The sequence below is a fragment of the Notamacropus eugenii genome, chromosome 1 (assembly GCF_028372415.1).
Source record: "Notamacropus eugenii isolate mMacEug1 chromosome 1, mMacEug1.pri_v2, whole genome shotgun sequence".
In the NCBI taxonomy this organism is placed as follows: Eukaryota; Metazoa; Chordata; class Mammalia; order Diprotodontia; family Macropodidae; genus Notamacropus; species Notamacropus eugenii.
In genome coordinates this window covers 720,071,161-720,090,158 of record NC_092872.1, presented here as the reverse complement: position 1 = coordinate 720,090,158, position 18,998 = coordinate 720,071,161, and the positions used below count along the sequence as shown (strand labels likewise).

General features: G+C 42.2%; 1 protein-coding gene and 1 long non-coding RNA gene across 3 annotated transcripts in view; one reads left to right on the top strand and one right to left on the bottom strand.

The window, feature by feature from the left end:
• Positions 1–4,272: 4,272 nt before the first annotated feature.
• Positions 4,273–17,303, bottom strand: LOC140521857 (uncharacterized). Its single transcript, XM_072637076.1, has 4 exons — positions 15,999–17,303; positions 9,127–9,253; positions 7,689–7,784; positions 4,273–5,907 (listed from the first exon to the last, which is right to left on the bottom strand). Exons 1-4 carry the CDS (start codon positions 16,191–16,193, stop codon positions 4,583–4,585), a joined length of 1,743 nt encoding a protein of 580 aa, XP_072493177.1. The 5' UTR covers positions 16,194–17,303; the 3' UTR covers positions 4,273–4,582.
• A 104-nt stretch (positions 17,304–17,407) lies between these two features.
• LOC140522114 (uncharacterized) overlaps positions 17,408–18,998 on the top strand; it is a 52,962-nt gene continuing 51,371 nt past the window's right edge. For both annotated transcript variants that reach the window (XR_011973216.1, XR_011973215.1), the window contains exon 1: positions 17,408–17,851. This is a non-coding gene — a long non-coding RNA (uncharacterized lncRNA). The remainder of the gene's footprint in view (positions 17,852–18,998) is intronic.

Here is an 18,998-nt window from a genome sequence, read left to right as displayed (position 1 = left end):
TATGTTCAGTCTCTCCCTGCTTCCTGATTGTTTCCCTCCTGCTTACAAGTCAACAAAAATATCCAGCCTATCCCTTTTACCTGCTGTCCTAGAATCTCCCCCATGGCTGGTAGGAGGCATACTGCAACACACTCAGGTGCACACCCAGGAAGCCTCAGGCAGTCAATGAGGCCTTTTCAGTCCCAGGACCAGAGACTGAAAAGGCAATGACTGGGGTGGGCCATTCAACTTTGCTCCTTGGCCCTGCCTAGGTCATAGGGAGCCCAGCTCTGTGAGGTGAAGGGGAGCAGGTCTTGAGAAAAAGAAATTTAGTCTTTGTCCTTGCTGCGGAGAACTGGAATGGAGACTCCACCAAAGGAAACTGGGTTTGCAGCAAGAGAAAGTATGTCAAGGCAAAGATTTGATGTGGATTTGAAAGGTCAGCAGATCTCCAGCATATCTGCTTTTTGTCTCCCAGGGATCTATGCTGAGTCCCCTCTGCCTGTTGGTTGTGTTTCTCCTTTGTATTTCGAGAGAACTAGGACATCAGGGAAATGATGACATGACTTGCAATTGACTTTGATTTGAGAGAGGGAGGGCTGTGCAAAGTCACCAGCCTCACTTCTCCTTCCAGAGCCATCTGGGACAAGTTCCCAGATATTCATCAAGATGACTGGAAGTGACCCAGGATGCAATGGGAGACCCTGGCCATTTTAGGCCAAGGTCTTTTCAAGTTCCTCACTTTGAGTGAGATAGTGCCCCTTCACTGAATAGGTCTCTTGAAGAAATGAGACAAGGGATAGCCCCTTTAATTAGAAAAAGAAGAAAAAAATCAAACTTCGAGAGGAAAACCCTCACAATTGCTGGGCAAAAGAGAAACAGTTACTATTGACATTCACCCTAAGCCAAGGTGGCCCAAAATATAGGGAAGGAAGGAAAGTAAGGAAAGGAAAAGAAAGCAAATGAAAAGAGGAGAAAAGGAAAAGAAAGGAAAGGAAATAGGAAAGGAAAGGAATTTAGCCACTAAACCCCAAGTTAACTGGTCAGCTTGCAGTCATCAAAATTCACCTTCCTTTGGAGAGAAGGACCCAGCCACTTGAGTAACTCAGTTCATCCTCTCCCACTCCCTCTTCCTCTTCTCCACTCTGCTTTCATTGTAGAGAGGGAGAAGTTCTTATATCCTAATCAGGGCTTGTGAAAACTCCCTTGAGGCTCCAAATGCAAAAGAGAACCAGGACTCATATGAGGCTCATCTCAGGGGCCAATAAAGTAGATGAAGACATCCTGGCTAAATCTACCTGAAAACATCAGCAAGCCTTTTGTAGAATGGGGATAAGCTACAAGCATTTCCAGTAAGACTGGGGGTGAAACAAGGATGTGCATTATCAGCACTGCTGTCAATATGGTGCCAGAAATGGTAGGTTTAGCAATAAGGGAAGAAAAAGGAACTGAAACAATTAAAATAGGCAAAGAAGAGACTAATCTATCACTCTTGGTAGATGATGTGATGATATACTTGCAGAATCCTACAGAATCTAGTAAAAAAACTACTTGAAATAATAAGGAACTTTAGCAGAGTTGCAGGATATAACATAAACCCATATATATCATCAGCATTTCTATATATTATTAACAAAGCCCAAGAGCAAGTGATAGAAAGAAAAATTGCATTTAAAGTTACTGTAGACACTGCAAAATATCTGAGAGTGAACCTGCCAAAACAAACCCAGGAAATACATGGACACAATTACAGAACACATTTCACACAAATCGTCAGATCTAAATATCTGGAAAACATCAGTTGCTTCAGGGTAGCCTGATTTAGTACAATAAAAATGACAGTTCTACTTAAATTAATTTACTTATTCAATGTCATACCAATGAAACTATCAAAAACGTATTTTGTACAGCTGGAAAAAATAACATCAAAATTCATCTGGAAGAACAAAAGGTCCAGAATATCAAGAATGAATAGGATAAAAAAAAATGCTAGGGAAGGTGGCCTAGCCAAGCAAGATCATAAGTGGTATTACAAAGCGGTATCATCAAGACTACCTGTATAGGCTAAGAAATAGACGGGTAGACCTTGTGCACATTAGGTACACAAGACCTGGTACTGAATGATTATAGCAACTTCTGTCTGATAAACCCAAAGACCCGTCTGACAAAAGAATTCATCACTTGACAAAAACTGATGGGAAAACTAGAAAAAAGTACGGGAGAAACTGGGAACAGAGCAGTCTCTGACACTGTATACCGAAATAAAGTCCAAAAGGGCACACGGTTTAGGTGTAAAGGCTGATACTGTAAGCAAATCAGGGGAGCAAGGAGTAGATTATCTGCCAGATCTATGGTGAATGGAGGAATGTATGACCAAAGAAGAGACAGAGAACATTATGGAACGCAAAATGGATAATTTCGATTACACTAAACTGGAAAGTTTTTGCACAGACAAAGCCAATGCAACCAAGTTAAGGAGCAAAGCAGAAAAAGAAAGAATTTTTACAACTGGTGTCTCTGATAAAGGCCTCATTTCTAAAGTGTATAGAAAACTGAGTGAAATTTACAAGAATTCAAGTCATTCCCCAATTGATTAAGGGTCAAAGGATATGAACAGGAAATTTTCAAAGAATTAAAACTATCTACAGTCATATTAAAAAAATTCCTAATATTGTACAGGAAGCAACAAGTAAATATATCCTGAAGAAAAAGAACAAAGCAAAATGGCTCTTTCATGAGGCCTTGCAAATAGCTGAGGAATGAAGGAAAGGGAAATGAAAAGGGGAGATTTCCTCAAATGAATTCATAATTTGTGAGAATATCAAGGAGAATTATGGTTTTCTTAAATGACCATGGCAAAGAAACAGAAGAAAACAATTGAATGGGAAAGACAAGAGTCCTTTTCAAGAAAAATTGAGCTATCAAGGGAGTATTTCCTGAAAATAGGGGCATGAGGGTTTCTGGAGCCAAGATGGCAAGCTGAGGCAATCCCTTGTCTATGCTTTTCAAAATCCCCTTTAAAACAACTGTGCAATAATGGCTCTGAACCAATTTTGGAGCAATGAACCACATTACCAGCCTAGGATAGCTGGAAGGGTAAGCAAGAAAGGTCCCTCACTACAGTGGGAGAGTGCAGTAAAGTGAGGAAGCCAGTGGCAGGCTTCATCCTAGGGGGTCATGGCATATTTTAGGGAAGTCATGAGCAACTTTGGGGTTTCTGAGATAAATTCAGTTTCTTTCTAGGGCTTCATGCACTATATGAAATATACAACGTCTAGTGAGGTCTGTGCTCCAGGGAAAGACCAACACCCATTAATTAAATTCTTAAGTCTTATCTCCAGGAAGATTTCTCCAATGGACACAAACAAAAATATTTATGAGACTCAGGTGATGACTTTCCTACCATTACTGCTTTTCTAAGACTTCCCTGTAGTGTGAAGAATGTGGTGCCTGGTGACATGCCTCTTCCAAGAAAAGGCTGGTCTTCACTGAGCACATTCCTAAGTTTTCTCTCCACTAGGAATCCTTGATGTAAAAGAAGAGATAATCTCTGGCTGCAGACCTTCCCTGAGTCTAGACAGGGCTTGTTCATGAGGTGAAATTTCTGGTGTCTAACAAGTTCAATAGTCCATCTGAATGTTTTTCCCCATTTATTACAGGAATATGGTTTCTATCTCAGGTGAATTCTGATGGAAAATAAGGAATGATGTTAGCCTTAATACTTTTCATATTGATTATATTAATGAGATATATCCTCTAGGATGGATTCTCTGATGTGAGAGAAAAGAATATTTCTCCCATATAAAGAAACAATTACTGAATGAGAACTAAGCTTTTCTCCTATTTCCTCATTCAGCAATTGGCCACTGCAAGTGATTCAGCCAGTCTTTGAAGGGCAGGGCTGATGAGCAGATGAAATCTTGGGCAAGATTTATTCAACCGGGAAAATTTAGATATGACCAAAATGTAAAGAGATTTTATTCTAGGTGGACTCTGGCCCATTGTATTTTAGTAAACCAGGTCTGAGGGGAAGTGGACCTCTCTGATCCAGACTGCCCCAGGCAATGGTGATCTGGATAGAAATAAGTCTCTTTGTCCAAAACTGAGTGAAGATTCATGTCTCCCCACTGAGTCCCTCATTAGAATAAGTCAAAATCTCATTATGATACTCCTTCTGATTAAGTTTTAACTAATCAGGATTGATTTAGGCCTGTAGGTTAACTCTCACTTATCTAAGGGCATATAAATGTTGAAAGGTCTCCATGATTCATCTTTAGTTTGTAAGAGATAGTTAAAAGACCATTGTTTTATTAATTATTAATTGGTCATAATTAAATGATTACCCAGAAATTATGTCTCTTCAACTTTGCTTTCAGCAGAATTGTATGGTAACGTGATAATGTATATAAAAGGTTTTATGACATCGTGTATCTCTCCACTGTGGATTCTGTTATGTGCAGCAAGTAGGGAGTTTAGTTCTGAAAGCTTTTCCACATTGACTATATGCATAAGGTTTCTCTCCAGTGTGGACTCTGCGATGTAAAGCAAGAGTGGAGCTGTAACCGAAAGCCTTTCCACATTCATTGCATTCATAAGGTTTCTCTCAAGTGTGGATTCTCTGATGTAGAATAAGTTTGAAGTTTTGTCTGAAAGCTTTTCCACACTGATTGCATTCATAAGGTTTCTCTGCAGTGTGAATTCTCCGATGACGAGCAAGAGTGGAACTAGAACTGAAAACTTTTCCACATTCATTACATTCATAAGGCTTTTCTCCAGTGTGTATTCTCTGGTGTGCAGCAAGACTGCAGCTCTGTCTGAAAGCCTTTCCACATTGATTACATTCATAAGGTTTCTGTCCAGTGTGGATTCTCTGGTGCACAGCAAGTTGGGAGTTTTGTCTAAAAAGCTTTCCACATTGATTACATTCATAAGGTTTCTCTCCAGTGTGGATTCTCTGATGTGAGGCAAGAGTGGAGCTGTATCCAAAAGACTTTCTACATTGATTACATTCATAAGGCTTTTCTCCAGTGTGGATTCTCTGATGCACAGCAAGAGCTGAACTAGAACTGAAAACTTTTCCACATTCATTACATTCATAAGGCTTTTCTCCAGTGTGTATTCTCTGGTGTGCAGCAAGAGTGGAGCGGTCGCTGAAAGCCTTTCCACATTGATTACATTCATAAGGTTTCTCTCCAGTGTGGATTCTCTGATGTGTAACAAGACTTGGTCTCCTTGGGAATGCCTTTCCACATTGATGACATTCATAAGGTTTGTCTCCAGTGTGGATAATCTGATGTGCAGCAAGACTGGAGCTCCTTGTGAAAGTCTTTCCACATTGATTACATTCATATGGTTTCTCCCTCGTGTGAATCTTCCGATATACAGTAAGGTGACCTTTGAATCTGAATCCATTTCCAAAATGATTACATTCACAAGACTTCTCACCATTGTGGATTCTCTGATGATGAGTAAGACTGGAGCTCTGTGGGAATGCCTTTCCAAGTTTAGTATACCCATAAGGTTGCTCTCTAGTCTCCATGCTCTGATGTACAGCAAGACTAGAGCTGCAATTCCCAGTGTTTCCACACTGAATACATTTGTGGAGTTTCCTCTCACTGTGAATACTGTGAGGAGAAAGGAAGAATGAGTGTTCACTAAAAGGTACACCACATTCATGAGACTCATGTGGTTTCTCTCCAGTATGAATTTTTTGACAGTATTTCAGGGATGACTGTTGACTGATGTTTTTCCCATAATGATGATAACCATAAGGTTTTTCTCCTGTGTGGATTCTGTCATTTATAGCACAAATTTCTCTCCCAGTGATGTCACAGGGACTATCATTCATGAGGTTTTCTTGGTGTGTTTCCTTCACAGAAATCCTTAGCTTTTCAGTAGTCTCTTTCATTCCAGGTCTAATCATTCCTTCTGCAAAAAACAGACAGTAAAACATATACACAGAGACACATGCACACAGATATATAATTAGAAAGTTTTCCCTCCATTGCAAGAAAATAAACTGATATACGTGAGACTTCCCAAGGTGAAGAAAAAAGTCATAAAAGACAGAAACATGATTGTCTTAAAATGCCATTAGCTCAAATTTGCAGGATAACTTGACTTACAAAGAGCTTCACTGACAAACATATTGGGTCTGCAGAAATACCTGTGAAACTGGCAGACCTAGCATTCTTATTACAATGTCTAGTCAGGCCATGAGCTCAGAATTACTGAGTGACCTGAAAAGTATCCCTGCAGGTGACGCTGGACCACCAACCCTGAAAGTGGGCATGATCTGTCCATGGAACTAGATGGCCATTCTCCATGGCACTTACTTTTGTTCTACATTTTTTGAGAAAAAACGTTTTGTTTTTGTATGCTTGACTTTTCTCTCCCTCCCTTTGGGTCTTCTTATTCTCCAAAGCACAAAAATATTGAAATCAGGCCAATTCATAAGCCTAGAATGGGTTTATAAGTTGAAGGGAAAAGAAGAGTCAATCATTGCAGGTGGCAAGCTTAACTGTTGCCTTATTGTAAGAAAGTGCCACGGCAACTGCCAGCCTTGAGCAATCACAAGTGTGATGAGTCAACAGCCAGCAACACTGGACCAGAGACCCCACGAGACAGAAGATGAGGACTCACTGAAGGCTGGGATAGCTTTTATTACCAATGAAATATTTCCAAATTAAAATATGTCCTTTTACAAAGCTAAATAGTATTGTGCATGTAATAGACAATAGTATATCAGAAACATAACTTTATATGCACTGACAAAAAAAAGATCAGGTGACTCACTTGCAATATTTGCTTTACCACCAAAGTCTGGAACTGATTCTGCAATATGGCTGATGTGTACTTGGATTTTTTCTCATTCTTGTCTGGATTCTGAATCCTCCCCAATTCTATTCTCCTTAAATGATTATTAATTTCACACCTAGAGTTCCCCTTTATTCCAATGTATCCCACTGAACTAGACAGCTTTCTACTTCCAAACACTCTCCTTTCCCCAGATCAGTTAAGACCAAGGTTCCTGATCTGTTGTTTCTTCTCAATCATTTCCATGTTTCTATGACAGATGGGCAGCTCCTTGACAGGAGGAACTGCCTTTTCCCTTCCTAAAACTTGATGAGGTGCCTAGAAAAGTGGAGGTGCTTAATCCATGCTTATTGATGGACTGCCAGGACCCATGACTGATGCCAGGTCCCAGTTTCTACCTCAGTCCCTATATTCTGGTCTCTGTCTTATTTGTCAAATGCAGCTTCTGGCCTCAGCTCTGTTTCTCTCCTTTTTGCACCTTATCTCCTATTTCAGTGAACTTTCTCTGGTTCTAACCCTGATGGAACCTGATCAGAACTATGGTAAAGATTACAGAGACTTCTTTTTAGGCTTTTGAAGAATCTCTTACTATGGAACACCTGGGAATTTCCACTACCCACTTCATGAGAATCAGAGTGGCTGTCAGATTCAATGAATCTGCCAAACAATTCTCCAAGAAGGGTCCAAAGATTGAGCCTTAGAGATCAAGGAAGGCACATGGGTTGATGATTTATCTAAAGTATATCCTAGGATTAATTCTATGTGAGTGACACATAGCTAAAAATCTCTGAGAAAGAATCCCAAGTCAGGTGTTCCTGCCCCCAAATCTAGCACTTGCATTACCCCAAGACCCAGCGTCACAGCTTTCATATAACTGCTTTCATGTCACTCACCTGTACAGCAGCTCCTCAGGCCTTCTTGTTCCAGCTTCTGTGATGCTTCCCTTTCCTCTAAATAAAAAACCAAATATTCTCTGGGAACTGGAAGCCCTAAGAATGTAGAATAAGGAATGAACATGGAGAAAAACTTAAAATTCAGTTCGCTTTAGGAAAAATAGTGTATATACAAAGCTGCTCTATTTTGAGAATCACTCCAACATGCTCACACACATCTGGCTTATTTTTCCATTAATGCTTGTAATGAAAGCAACCAAAGAAAGATGTGCCAGATCAGCAATGAGCTCCAGAAAATTAGAGCCTGATGAATCAGTTTTGCCTTCGTCTCCTATCCACCCATGAAACCTATCAAAACCTTTTTACTGTTCCTTCAAAGACTCATTGCCTTTCATGGCAAGATTCTCCTTTGGGGGAACTCAATGAACCTTAGTCAAATTCAAATTGTTGGCCAGTCTCTTAATCCTACCATATATAGGGGTCATGAGAGCAATGAGCAAAGGATGGTTCCCAGAAGTCCTTAAGCATGGTTTCATAGCATTCATTTTTGAGAACTTTGGGGAAAGGTGGGGGAGAAGGTCATGGAGCCAACTGGGAAGGAGAAAATTTGATCATGGTGCACCTTCACCATAGGAATGACTCATTGCAGAGTTTCCATTATTTAGAAATTAGAGGCAGCTGGTAGTGCAGAGGAGAGAGTCCTGGGACAAGAATGAAGAATGCCAAGGTTTAAATCCAGCCTCAGACAGTTACTAACTATGTGTCTCTGGAAAAGTCACTTAACCTCTGTTTGCTTCAGTTTTCCCAAATGCCAGATGGGGATAATAATATGAGCTAATAACATAATATTGTAAAGAAAGTACTCTACACAACAGCTGATGAACAACAGGTGAAGACAAAGGCTTATTTCCCTCTGTCCTTTCCCATCACCTGTACTGGATAGTGGAGGCAATTTAAAAAAAGACTAAGGAGAAACATGTGACACTTGGCACACCCAGAAGCTGAGAGTTACAAACTGATGGTTCTCAAAAAGAAGGATATCCTAAATAATTGGCCCATCCCCAAGAGGAAGAGGGTACAAAGAGAACCATACTTTCTGAGCACTTTTTCAGAGATTTGGCAAAAACAATTAATGTCCAGGGAGAGCTTGGGCTAATTAATCCAGAGGATTAGTTCTACAACTGAGATGCTTCAGCACTGATCTGATCTTTGACGTCAAGCTACCTAGAATTGCCAAGAGACACCTACAGGAGCAACAAGGGAACATACATGTTATCTTCATGCCATCTACTCACCTTCTAGAGGAAAACCAGGCAGCAGAAGGACAGAAGAACACCCCATTTCCCTTCCTGATCATTGATAAATGATCCAAAGCAAGCACAATGAGGGATAAAGATACTGCCTTTGATAACAGAGGGGCCAGGGGAAATGTCCTTACCCAAGGAGAGTAGGTTGTAGGCATTCTCCAGCATGACTGCCTTGTAAAACTCCTTCTGAGAATGGTCTAAGAGGTCCCATTCCTCAGGGGTGAAGTCCACAGACACATCCTGGAATGTCACCAGCTCCTAAAACATCAAGAGTCACAAGACTGAGACCTCAGAAAGACTCCAGAATTTAGGCAGTCCAACCCTCATCAAGTGAGAAGAGGAAATTGAAGCACAAAAAAGGGACTGACCTAAAAGTCATATCCTTGTTGAGTAAGAGAGTCAATACTTAAAACTATAGTCACTGAGAGGTCACTGAAAATTGAGAAAAGTATTTGATATGATCAGTTGGAATAAACCTGAGGAATGTCTTACTATGGAATCTGGGACAAATTTTGTGTGTTATCTGTGATTCTGAAAGATCTCAGGAAGAGAAAGAGAGAAATGTGAAATTTCTTCCTTATTTGAACTGATAAAAGCAATGTTCTAAATAATATTATGCCAGGTTTGTGAGAAGCTGGCAAGTAGAGTGTATTCTGGGGTGTGAGGGGCAGAATGAATGTTTGATTAAAGGAGAGGGAAGAAAAATATCTAGCTAATTACCTCAGAGCCTGAATCAAAGTTCTATCCAGATAAAACATGAAAACGATTCATAAGAGATACTTAATTACAACCTGAAATGAACTAAGGGAGATGAGACTTTTCAGCCAAGTGAAGGAGAATGATGTCATTACATTGGGTCTTGAGACTGCCCTAGATATAACCTGTCATGGCCAAAGCATCTCTACCATCTCTTGATGATTGCTTGCATTTGTCAATAACTTACTATTTCATTATTAAAATATTTAGTAGCATAGTTGTTCATTGTTGTTGGATTTTTGTGTTCAAAGCAGCCTAAAATGACATCACTACGTAAGGGCGAAAGTACAGTGTTTGTGACCATGGATGATCAGACTAAAAGAGGCCAGAAGGCTTTACCACAGGCTGGGAACAAACAGTCCACATGAATATTTGGGGTGGAGAGGCCTCTCCATTTGCACATCTCACTATTCTTTTGACATACTAGACATCTGCTTTGCTTGCACAGCACACCATGTTCTTTGGTGTTGATAAGCTATTCTGGGTAGTCCTTTGCCACTGTCTCTGATGACTCACCACTGATTACAAAATTCTTCAGAGACCTTTGGAATGCCCTTGTATTATGTCTTCTGATCACATTGTCAGTGCCTACTTTGCATGTGTTCTCCATAAAAGTCTTTTAGGGACACATACTTTTGGCATTTCAATAACAAGGCCAGTCCATCAGAGTTGTGCTCTCTGCAGTAGAACGTGAATGATTGGCAATCTAACATGAGAAAGTAAGAATCCAGTACTTTTCCAGGTGACCTTCAAAACCTTCCTAAGATAACTGTAATGGGATTCAAAGAAGATTCACAATTTCTCCATTTGCTGCAGTCAGTGGATGCTGAATGGTGGAGAACCTCTATTTTCCTTGTATACATTTTCTGAAAAATTATTTCCCCTTACTACAGGTTTTGTTTAAAGTTTTGAGTTCCAAATTCGATCACTCTTTCTCTCTCTTCCCTCTGCCACTAATTTACTTACTGTGGGTGTAGGGTGTATTCAGGGAAAACCAGTACCTTTGGTGTGATGACTGTAAAGCCCTATTTGAGGTTCTTTCCAACTTTGGTATCCACTTGTTCCACCTAATTCTCACCTGTGGCTCCAACAAGGTGCAGCATGTGCATTGGTCACACTCCAGTAAACCAGGCTGAGGGTAACCAAGTGTTTCCAAATCCATTGGTGAGTTAGGGGGGTGTCTACCCCAAGTATGTGAAAACTTCCTCTGGTGGAATGGGTGGATGAGAATAATTTTTGCAACGGCCTTGAAGGCAGATGGAGCAAGTGATATGGAGTACTTAGAGCTTAGTTAGACAAGACATCACTGCATCCTGAGACAGTGCCAGCCATCTTGACTTGGTTCTGCCACTGAACTATGATGATTCTGGAGGAGAGAGTGAGGCTGATGACTTCATGCAACTCTGCCTCACTTAAATCCAATTTACACATGAATCAAAAGACAGCACCCACACCATTTGACTATTATACTTCAAAGTCCTGTGGCAATCGTCAAGTGATGAAGCAGCAGGTGTGGATGCACTGGGAGCTATAGTCATGACCCTGCACACAGGTGGCCCAGCAGTGTTTCTCAGTGGAAACAGCAGTGGGACAATTCAGCCCCCTGGGTGTCTGAGCAGCCTTTTAAGGATCGCATTGCTCATCTCCTGGTGTGAGGAAGGGGGCTAGAAAAAGTGCCCTAAACACTGTCTGCTTACCCAACACCCTGGCCTGATTACTGTGGCAAGTGGGGAATCCCACTATGCAGTCAAAACGCACAAAACTTATAAAATGTATGAAAACATCTGCAAAGATGATTCCACTCACCATGGGCCCATAGAACCTGTGCACACTAATAGACAACACAAAATCCATTAGACCTGAAGGAACTGTTCTTGTTGCAAGAGAACTGAACAGGTATCTCATCACATCCAAAGAGCAGCCCTGAGTGAAACAAGGTTGGGAAAAGAAGGCTACCTTAATGAAGTGAGATATACCTTTTTCTGGAATGGGAGCAGTGAAGGGGAATGCCATGAAATTGGCGGGCATTTTGCAATCAAAATTAATCTAATCAACAAGCTGCTATGCCTGCCAAAAACAGTGAATGGCAGGCTCATGACAATGTGATTGCCATTCGCAAGAAAATGCCATGCAACCACCATCAGTGCTTATGCTCCCACAATGACAAACCCTGATGAAGTCAAAGAGAAATTTTATGAAGACCTAGAGACCCTTATCATCAATGTGCCAAAAGAGGACAAGCTTATAATTCTGGGTGACTTTAATGCTAGAGTAGGCTCACAAAGCAGACTTGACAGGGAGTCCTAGGGAGGAATGGAGGTGGAAAGAGCAACAGTGGTGGTCATTTCCTGCTGAAGACTTGTGTATTGTATGACCATCTCATCACCAACACTGTCTTCTGTTTTCCTCAGTGCAATGAAACTTCATGGATGCACCCTTGCAGCAAACATTGGCATCTAATAGACTAGGTGATTGTAAGGAGAAGAGACATAGAAGATATGAGAGCGACAGAGGCAATGTGTGGTGCAGAGTGTTGCACTTATTGGAGACTTATCCTTTCCAAGCTAAGTATTTGCATTCAGCAAAAGCACCATCCCCAAGACAAAATGAATACCAGAAGAATTAATCTCAACCAATTAGAGCTCTTCTCTGAACATAAACAGTTTGTTGCTGACTTGGAGGGAAAGTTGAGCCAACACACAGTTGGCAACAATGGAGCAGAAAAGGAGTGGGCAGCTTTCAGAGATTTGCTATACAGCACTGCATTTGCTCATCTGGGTCAGAACATTCACAAACACCAAGACTGGTTTGATGAAAGTGATGGGAAAATTCAGAAGCTGCTAAATGAAAAACAAGTATTCAACAAGATGTACCAGCAGGACAGATCATTCACCTCTAAGAAAGCAGCATTTAATTCCATCATAAGGAAAGTATAAGCAAAGCTTAGAGAGATGCAGGATTCCTGGCTCAGCAAGAAGGCAGATGAAATTCAGTTTTGTGCCAATAGTAACAAAACAAAGTGCTTTTCTGATCCCCTGAAAGATATTTATGCACCAAAAACCTATGGTGCCTCACAACTACTCAGTGCTGATGGAGCCACATTGATTAGGAACAACAGACCATCATCAATCAATGCTGAAGTCATTGACCATTTACCTCAGGTTGAAGTCAATCCCTCCTTAGCTGAACTTCCAACTGAAGAAGACGTTTAGAGGGCCATTGGACTCATTTCATGTGGCAAAGCACTTGGTACTGAGTCTATTCCAGCTGAGATTTGAAAGGTAGGGTGACCATTGCTCATATAAAAGCTGACTGAAATTTTTCAAGTTATATGAAGGGAAGTAGAAAGGGACTTGCATAAGGGGGGAGGGGAGAGACTGATAGAAGGATAAACTGGAGGAGGCACTGGTCAGAGGCAAAACAGTGGTGAGGAGAGAGGGGAAAAGGTCAAAGAAAGAGAGAGTGAGTAGGGGAAATAGGATGGAGGGATATATACAGGTATCATAACTGCAAATATGAATGCAATTGACTCAATCACAAAATGCATTAATAGATGTGAAACAGGTAATTTTGGTTGTACTAAATCTGAGTTGGTTTTTTTTTCAGAAATAAAATCAAGACAACCAAGATTACAGGGAAAGTTGACAACTGGGAAAAAATTGATAAATACATCAAATATTTAGATAAAGTACTGAGTCAAAATTTATAAGAATGCAAGCCACAAACCAATTGATAAATGGTCAAAGGATATGAATAGGCAGTTGAGAAACAAAGAAATCAAAGCTATTTATAATCATATAAAAATTCTCTAAAGGAGTATTGATTAGAAAAATGCAACTTAAAACAACTCTCAAATTAAAACCAAATTCATACCTATTAAACTGACTAATAAAACAGAAAAGAGAAATGATAAATATTGCAGGGAAACAGGAAAATTGAGGCACTAATGCATTGTTGCTGGATTTGTGAACTCATCCACCCATCATGGAAAGTAATGTGGAACTATACTCAAAATGCTATATAAGGTGGATGCCCTTTGACCTAGCAATAACATTATAAACTTGCTATCCACAAAATGCTTTTTTTTAAAAAGATAGAAAAGGACCTACTCATACGAGAGTATTTATAATAACTCTTTCTGTGGTGGCAAAGTATTTGAAATTGAGGAGATGCCCATGAATTTGGGAATGCCTTTACAAGTTGTAGCATATGATGGCGATGGAATACTATTGTGTTACAGAAAATGACAAGCAGGATGATTTCAGAAAAGCCTAGAAAGACTGAAATGAACTGATGCAGAATAAACTGATGCAGGATGACATTTTGCAGCAATACTGTATGATGAGCAACAGTGACAACTTAGCTATTCTCAGCTATATAATAAATCTTAAGGATTGATGATGAAAAATGCTCTCTCCCTCCATAGAAAGAACTGATTCAGCGTATAGAACTAAAGCATACTAGTTTTCACTTGCTTTCTTTTTCATTCATTTCCCCCCCCATGAAATGACTAATATGAAAATGCTTTACATGACTGCATATGTCGAACCTGTTTTGGATTGTTTCCCGTCTGTAGGAGGGGTAAGAGGAAGGAGACAGGTACAACACTGTGACCTCAAAATTTAGGAATAAAAATATTTTTATATGTAATTGGGGAAAAATGAAATATCGTTTCAAAAAAGACTAAAAGCCAATGGCAGCTAGGTGACACAGTAGATTGTGCCAGGCCTGGAGTCAGGAGGATCTGAGTTCAAATTCAGCCTCAGATGTTTTCTAGCAATGTGACCCTGGGCAAGTCACTTCTCCCTGTTTGTCTCAGGTCCTCCTATGTAAAACGTGCTGGAGAAAGAAATGGGGAAACCCTCCAGTATCTCTGCCAAGAAAACCCCAATGTGTCACAAAGAGTCAGACAAGACTAAAACAACTGGAAAACAACAAATAGCCATTCCCCAATAGATAAATGGTTAAAAGATCTAACAAAAAATTATCAGAAACTGCCAAGAATTTCCAGCCACATGAAAAAATGCTCCAAACTACTAAGAAAAGTAAACCACACCGCTGAGAATTCATCTCACACTCTGCAAAACGGACAGCAATGACAACAGCACCAGCCAATGCTGGAGGAGCTGTGGGAAGCTGGGCACACAAACACACTGTGGATGGAGCTAGGAATGGGAGATCATGGACATCTAAGTTCAAATGCGGCCTCAGACACTGACTAGTTATGTGACCCTGGTTGGTAACTAGCTGAATCTGTTGGCCTCAGTTTCCTGAACTGTGAAATAAAGATAAGAAGAGCAACTACTCTATAGGGCTGTTGTGAAGATGGTTAAAAGTAGATTTGAGGGAGAAAGTAACTCACTCTCCTGGGTCTCTGCTTTGAGCCCTATACCTGTTCGATAAGAACTGAGTGTCTCCTTTAGGACAGCCCTTTCTTTCCCACACTGGAAAAGAAAACTCCCAGAATATTGAATAGTTCCCCAACTCAGTCCTTTCTTATATCCTCTCTAACAAGGGAAGTGCTAAGCCCTTAACAAATGCTAACTAAGTAACAGCTAAAGAAGGCATTCTTTTCTTTGGCCTGGCCCAAACAGCTCTGCTAAGGGACTTTGAACATGGGAATGTGAACCAGAAGCCAACTTAACCTGTTCTCTAGAGTTGCCACATTTTAAAAAACCCAGGAGCACAGTATGCAAGAGGCCAGGAGCACCTCAGCATCTGCTCATAGCATTTACTCCTGTCACCCCTCACTGCCCCCTCGGTGTGCCCTTGATGATGCCCAACTACTGATGCCCAACTACAAGACAGGGTGCAACTGACAGATTAACTATTTGTGCAGATCACATCATGGAACATAACAGAGCATCCTGTCTTCCAGGTCTGCCAGGGAGAGCTTGGACAAAGAGGCAAAGGGGAGAGGGAAAGCAGTCCTATGGATATGTGGGGGAGGGGTGTCAGGCATGGATACAGGACCAAAGACAAGACCACTACAGAGCAGAGGAATGAGTAGAGAGGTCTTAGGAGGGCAGCCACTGGGGATGGGGAGTAGTTCGTGATTGTGACACCAATATGCCATGGATTAATTCAAAGGACAGAGAACAGAGCGGTGTTGTTACTACCATTTTCAATGTCCTGCCTACTTTCATAAAGAAACAATCGATAGAGGATTGCCAAACTTGAAGACAATCCTCTTTGTCTATGGAAATGGCCTCTTTGGGGGTCAAATCTGTAGACACAGTGCACTCACCTGGGGTGGGGGTCGGCAGCTGCCAAGGGCCATTTCTTCTGGCTCCACACACACTCCCAGATTGGGCCAAGCTTTGACTTCTGCAGACTGAGCTGGGGAGAGAGAAGGATTCCAGGAGGCTGGGCTATGGGGATTTACAGGGAGTGAGGCCCTGCCCTCAGCAGAGAGAATGAAGCCCAGAGGCAGGGTCAGCATAGACAGAGATGTTCCCACTCTCTCCCATTCCTCTTCTTTCCCCTTCCTCTCCCCAGTTTTCACTCAGATCACCAAGAGGCAGAAGGGGCTTGGAATCCCACATGGGACAACAGCAGTCAGAACCTCAGTGGCTCCTGAATTAGAGATTTCATTCTGATTGGGTAGGAGACCAGGCACCTGAAAGCGCAACCCAGCTCCTGAAAAATAATCCCTTCAATTGCGTCTCAAGGTGGTCCTCATCCAGCCCAGCCCTCCATTTCGGGTTACCTGGGAAATTTGCCACGCCTCAAACCCATCCCTAATCTTCGTACCATCTTTACTTTTTCCCCATAAAAGTCAGTCTAGACCAGACCAAATGGGCAGATTAAAAAAACAAAACAATCTCACCCTCCTCTATTGATAGCCAACAAAATCAGCCTTATCTCTGAATGAGAAAGGGCTTGAGGGGCCCAATTCCTTGGAGGCAGATCCAGGCCTTCACACTGGCAATTCCAGGGTCACTCAAGCCTTTCACTTGTGTTTTACTCAAGAGAGGATTCCTGGATCCCTGAGGGGAATTCTGTGAAAAGCTGACAAAATCTTAAATGGGGGTACCCCCAGATTCTAGAGAAGTGATTGGGAGTCTGGAAAAGAGTTAGCAGGAGGAAGCTTGTCCATGAACCAGGTTGTGGGGGAAGGATTGCTCCAGGGGGACCTGGAGCTAGACTCACCACAGGGTCAGAGGGAAAGGATGAGATCCAGTGGGATGAACAGCCAGCAGGTCTGTGAGGGGCTGGCTCAGACCTACCTGGCACCTGCACCCACAGAGATGGCCTCCAAAAGGCAGAGATCTCAGGTCCAAGAGAAGATAGTGTGATCCCAGGTCTGAGGAAAGAAGGCAGAGGGAGCTCCAGTCCAAGGGTAGAATGCAGAGAGATCTCAGCACAAGTTCCAGTTTTCAGCCAGCACACTCTGAGAGGCTCCTCCCAGCCTCTGAGGCCTCCTTTCCTCCAATTACACCCAGATTCAGGCACGCAGGACCCTTTCTCCCTCTCCTTCCCAAGACCCACCCTCCATCAACTGGATGCAGCCTTGACTACTGGGATGACCCCTCTTCTGCCCTCGACTCCACCCTGGCCTCCAAACTCCACCCCCGACAAGGCTGGTCATGTCGGAAGGCTCCTCCTCCCCCATCACCCTCCACCTGAATTCTTATTGGAGGAAAGATTCAGGACTTTAGGAGTTGGGAGGTGGAGAACAAGGCAAAGGCAAGCTGGAGATTTCCAGGGAGCAAGGGATTCACAGCCAAAGGGAGCTTAGTTTGAGAATGGAGGCTATTCACCAAATGCAAGCAGTTTGATTAGCATTCTCCTAATTTGAATAGGAATGTGGCTCATTGAAAATCAGATTTTCTGAATTCGGCACTTAAGGGCATGTGTTTAGTGATGAGGTTGAGGGGTGCTGGGGACCCTGGAATACCGACATGCAGGGCCCTGCTCGAATGAATCCCACACAAGCCTTCTTAAAGCCAAAGAAAACAAAGTTTATTAAAGATTCGCCACCTTAGGTTGACTCCTAAGGAATCTAAGCAGTTGTAACGCTTGTATTCCACAAGGGGGCCAGATAGAAGCTTCCGTTAGAGAGTCTGAGCTGGATTGAATGTGAGCACCTTCATGGAGGTAAGATGGACCTTAAATACAGAAAGGAGGGTAGGAGGGATCTGGGGGTGGTCTGATAGTCTCGGGTGATGGGAGGAGGGCTTTAGGGAGGGTCTTGAGGAGATTGGGGTGACTAGTGATGTGGTTGGGTGGGATGTACGAGGGGCAATCCAGAGGTAACAGACAATGGAAGGTCAGGCCAGGCCCGGGGAAACAGATTTGAATGTGAAAGATTCAGGAGAACCTTGCTACAAATCTGAGTATGAAAGGCCAGGTTTGAGGGGAACCTATCTGCAAAGACCAGGTGAGGAGATTCAAAGGGAGTTCAAGGAGGTTTCTAGAGTCTGAACACCATCACTGGCGCAAATGGAAGGGGAATCCAAGGAGCTACCCCTCAAAGGCCAGACTTTCTGGGGGCCTTTCAGACTAATGGGACAAAAGCTCTCCTGATCCAAGGGAAAAAAGTCTTGGCTTGGGCTTGTATCTCATCATTCCCCCCTCAAACAGATTAGACCCAAATTCTTTTGTGGTAAGGGGCGAAGGTCTCAGCTTCTAAAACTGCTTCCTGCTGGCAAGGGGTATAGAGCTGTCCCTGCCTCGATGGGTCCTGTTCAAGGGGTCAGATTTCAGAACCTGGGTGGTGCCAGGTCCAGTGGGCTGGAGACCTAGGATTCAGTCAGAGGTTGGTATATAGCCTGGGTTGTCATCTGCAAGTTGATGGCTTGCACTCTGGAAAAGACGAACCTGGCAAGGAGGTTAGACCAAACAGGCACACAAGGAGTATAAAGAAAAGACAATCTCCCTGGCACAAAAGATAACGTCTGTGGAGAAAATTAAAGACGACTATGGCAAGGCTAAAACACAGAAGGGCATATTTGATAGGGGAGGTTTTTGCTGGCAGATATCCCCTCTCTTTCCAGATTGCTCCATGGGTATAGAGAACAAGGAAAGCATATTTTGAGTAAATAAAAACAACAGCTGGCCTGGGGTCAGGTCCTAAGGAATGGGTTAAGACTCCCAAAGCCTGTCCTCTCCTTTCATCAACATACAGAGTGAAAGGCTTTTCTAGCTTGGGTAGAACCAGTGCTGAAGTGGTGGTCAAATTAGTTTTCAGAGTCTCAAAAGCTTTAGCCTGGTCTGAGTCGGTGGATTGGCTCAGATCCCTACT

Bases quoted from the DNA above. Each gene is read 5' to 3' on its own strand.
- LOC140521857 (XM_072637076.1), bottom strand. From the start codon at position 16,193: ATGCTGACCCTGCCTCTGGGCTTCATTCTCTCTGCTGAGGGCAGGGCC. The intron at 7,785-9,126 runs GTAAGGACATTT...CTACATTCTTAG, and splicing joins CTACAACCTACTCTCCTTGG to GGCTTCCAGTTCCCAGAGAA. The intron at 5,908-7,688 runs GTGAGTGACATG...TGTTTTTTGCAG, and splicing joins CCTGAGGAGCTGCTGTACAG to AAGGAATGATTAGACCTGGA.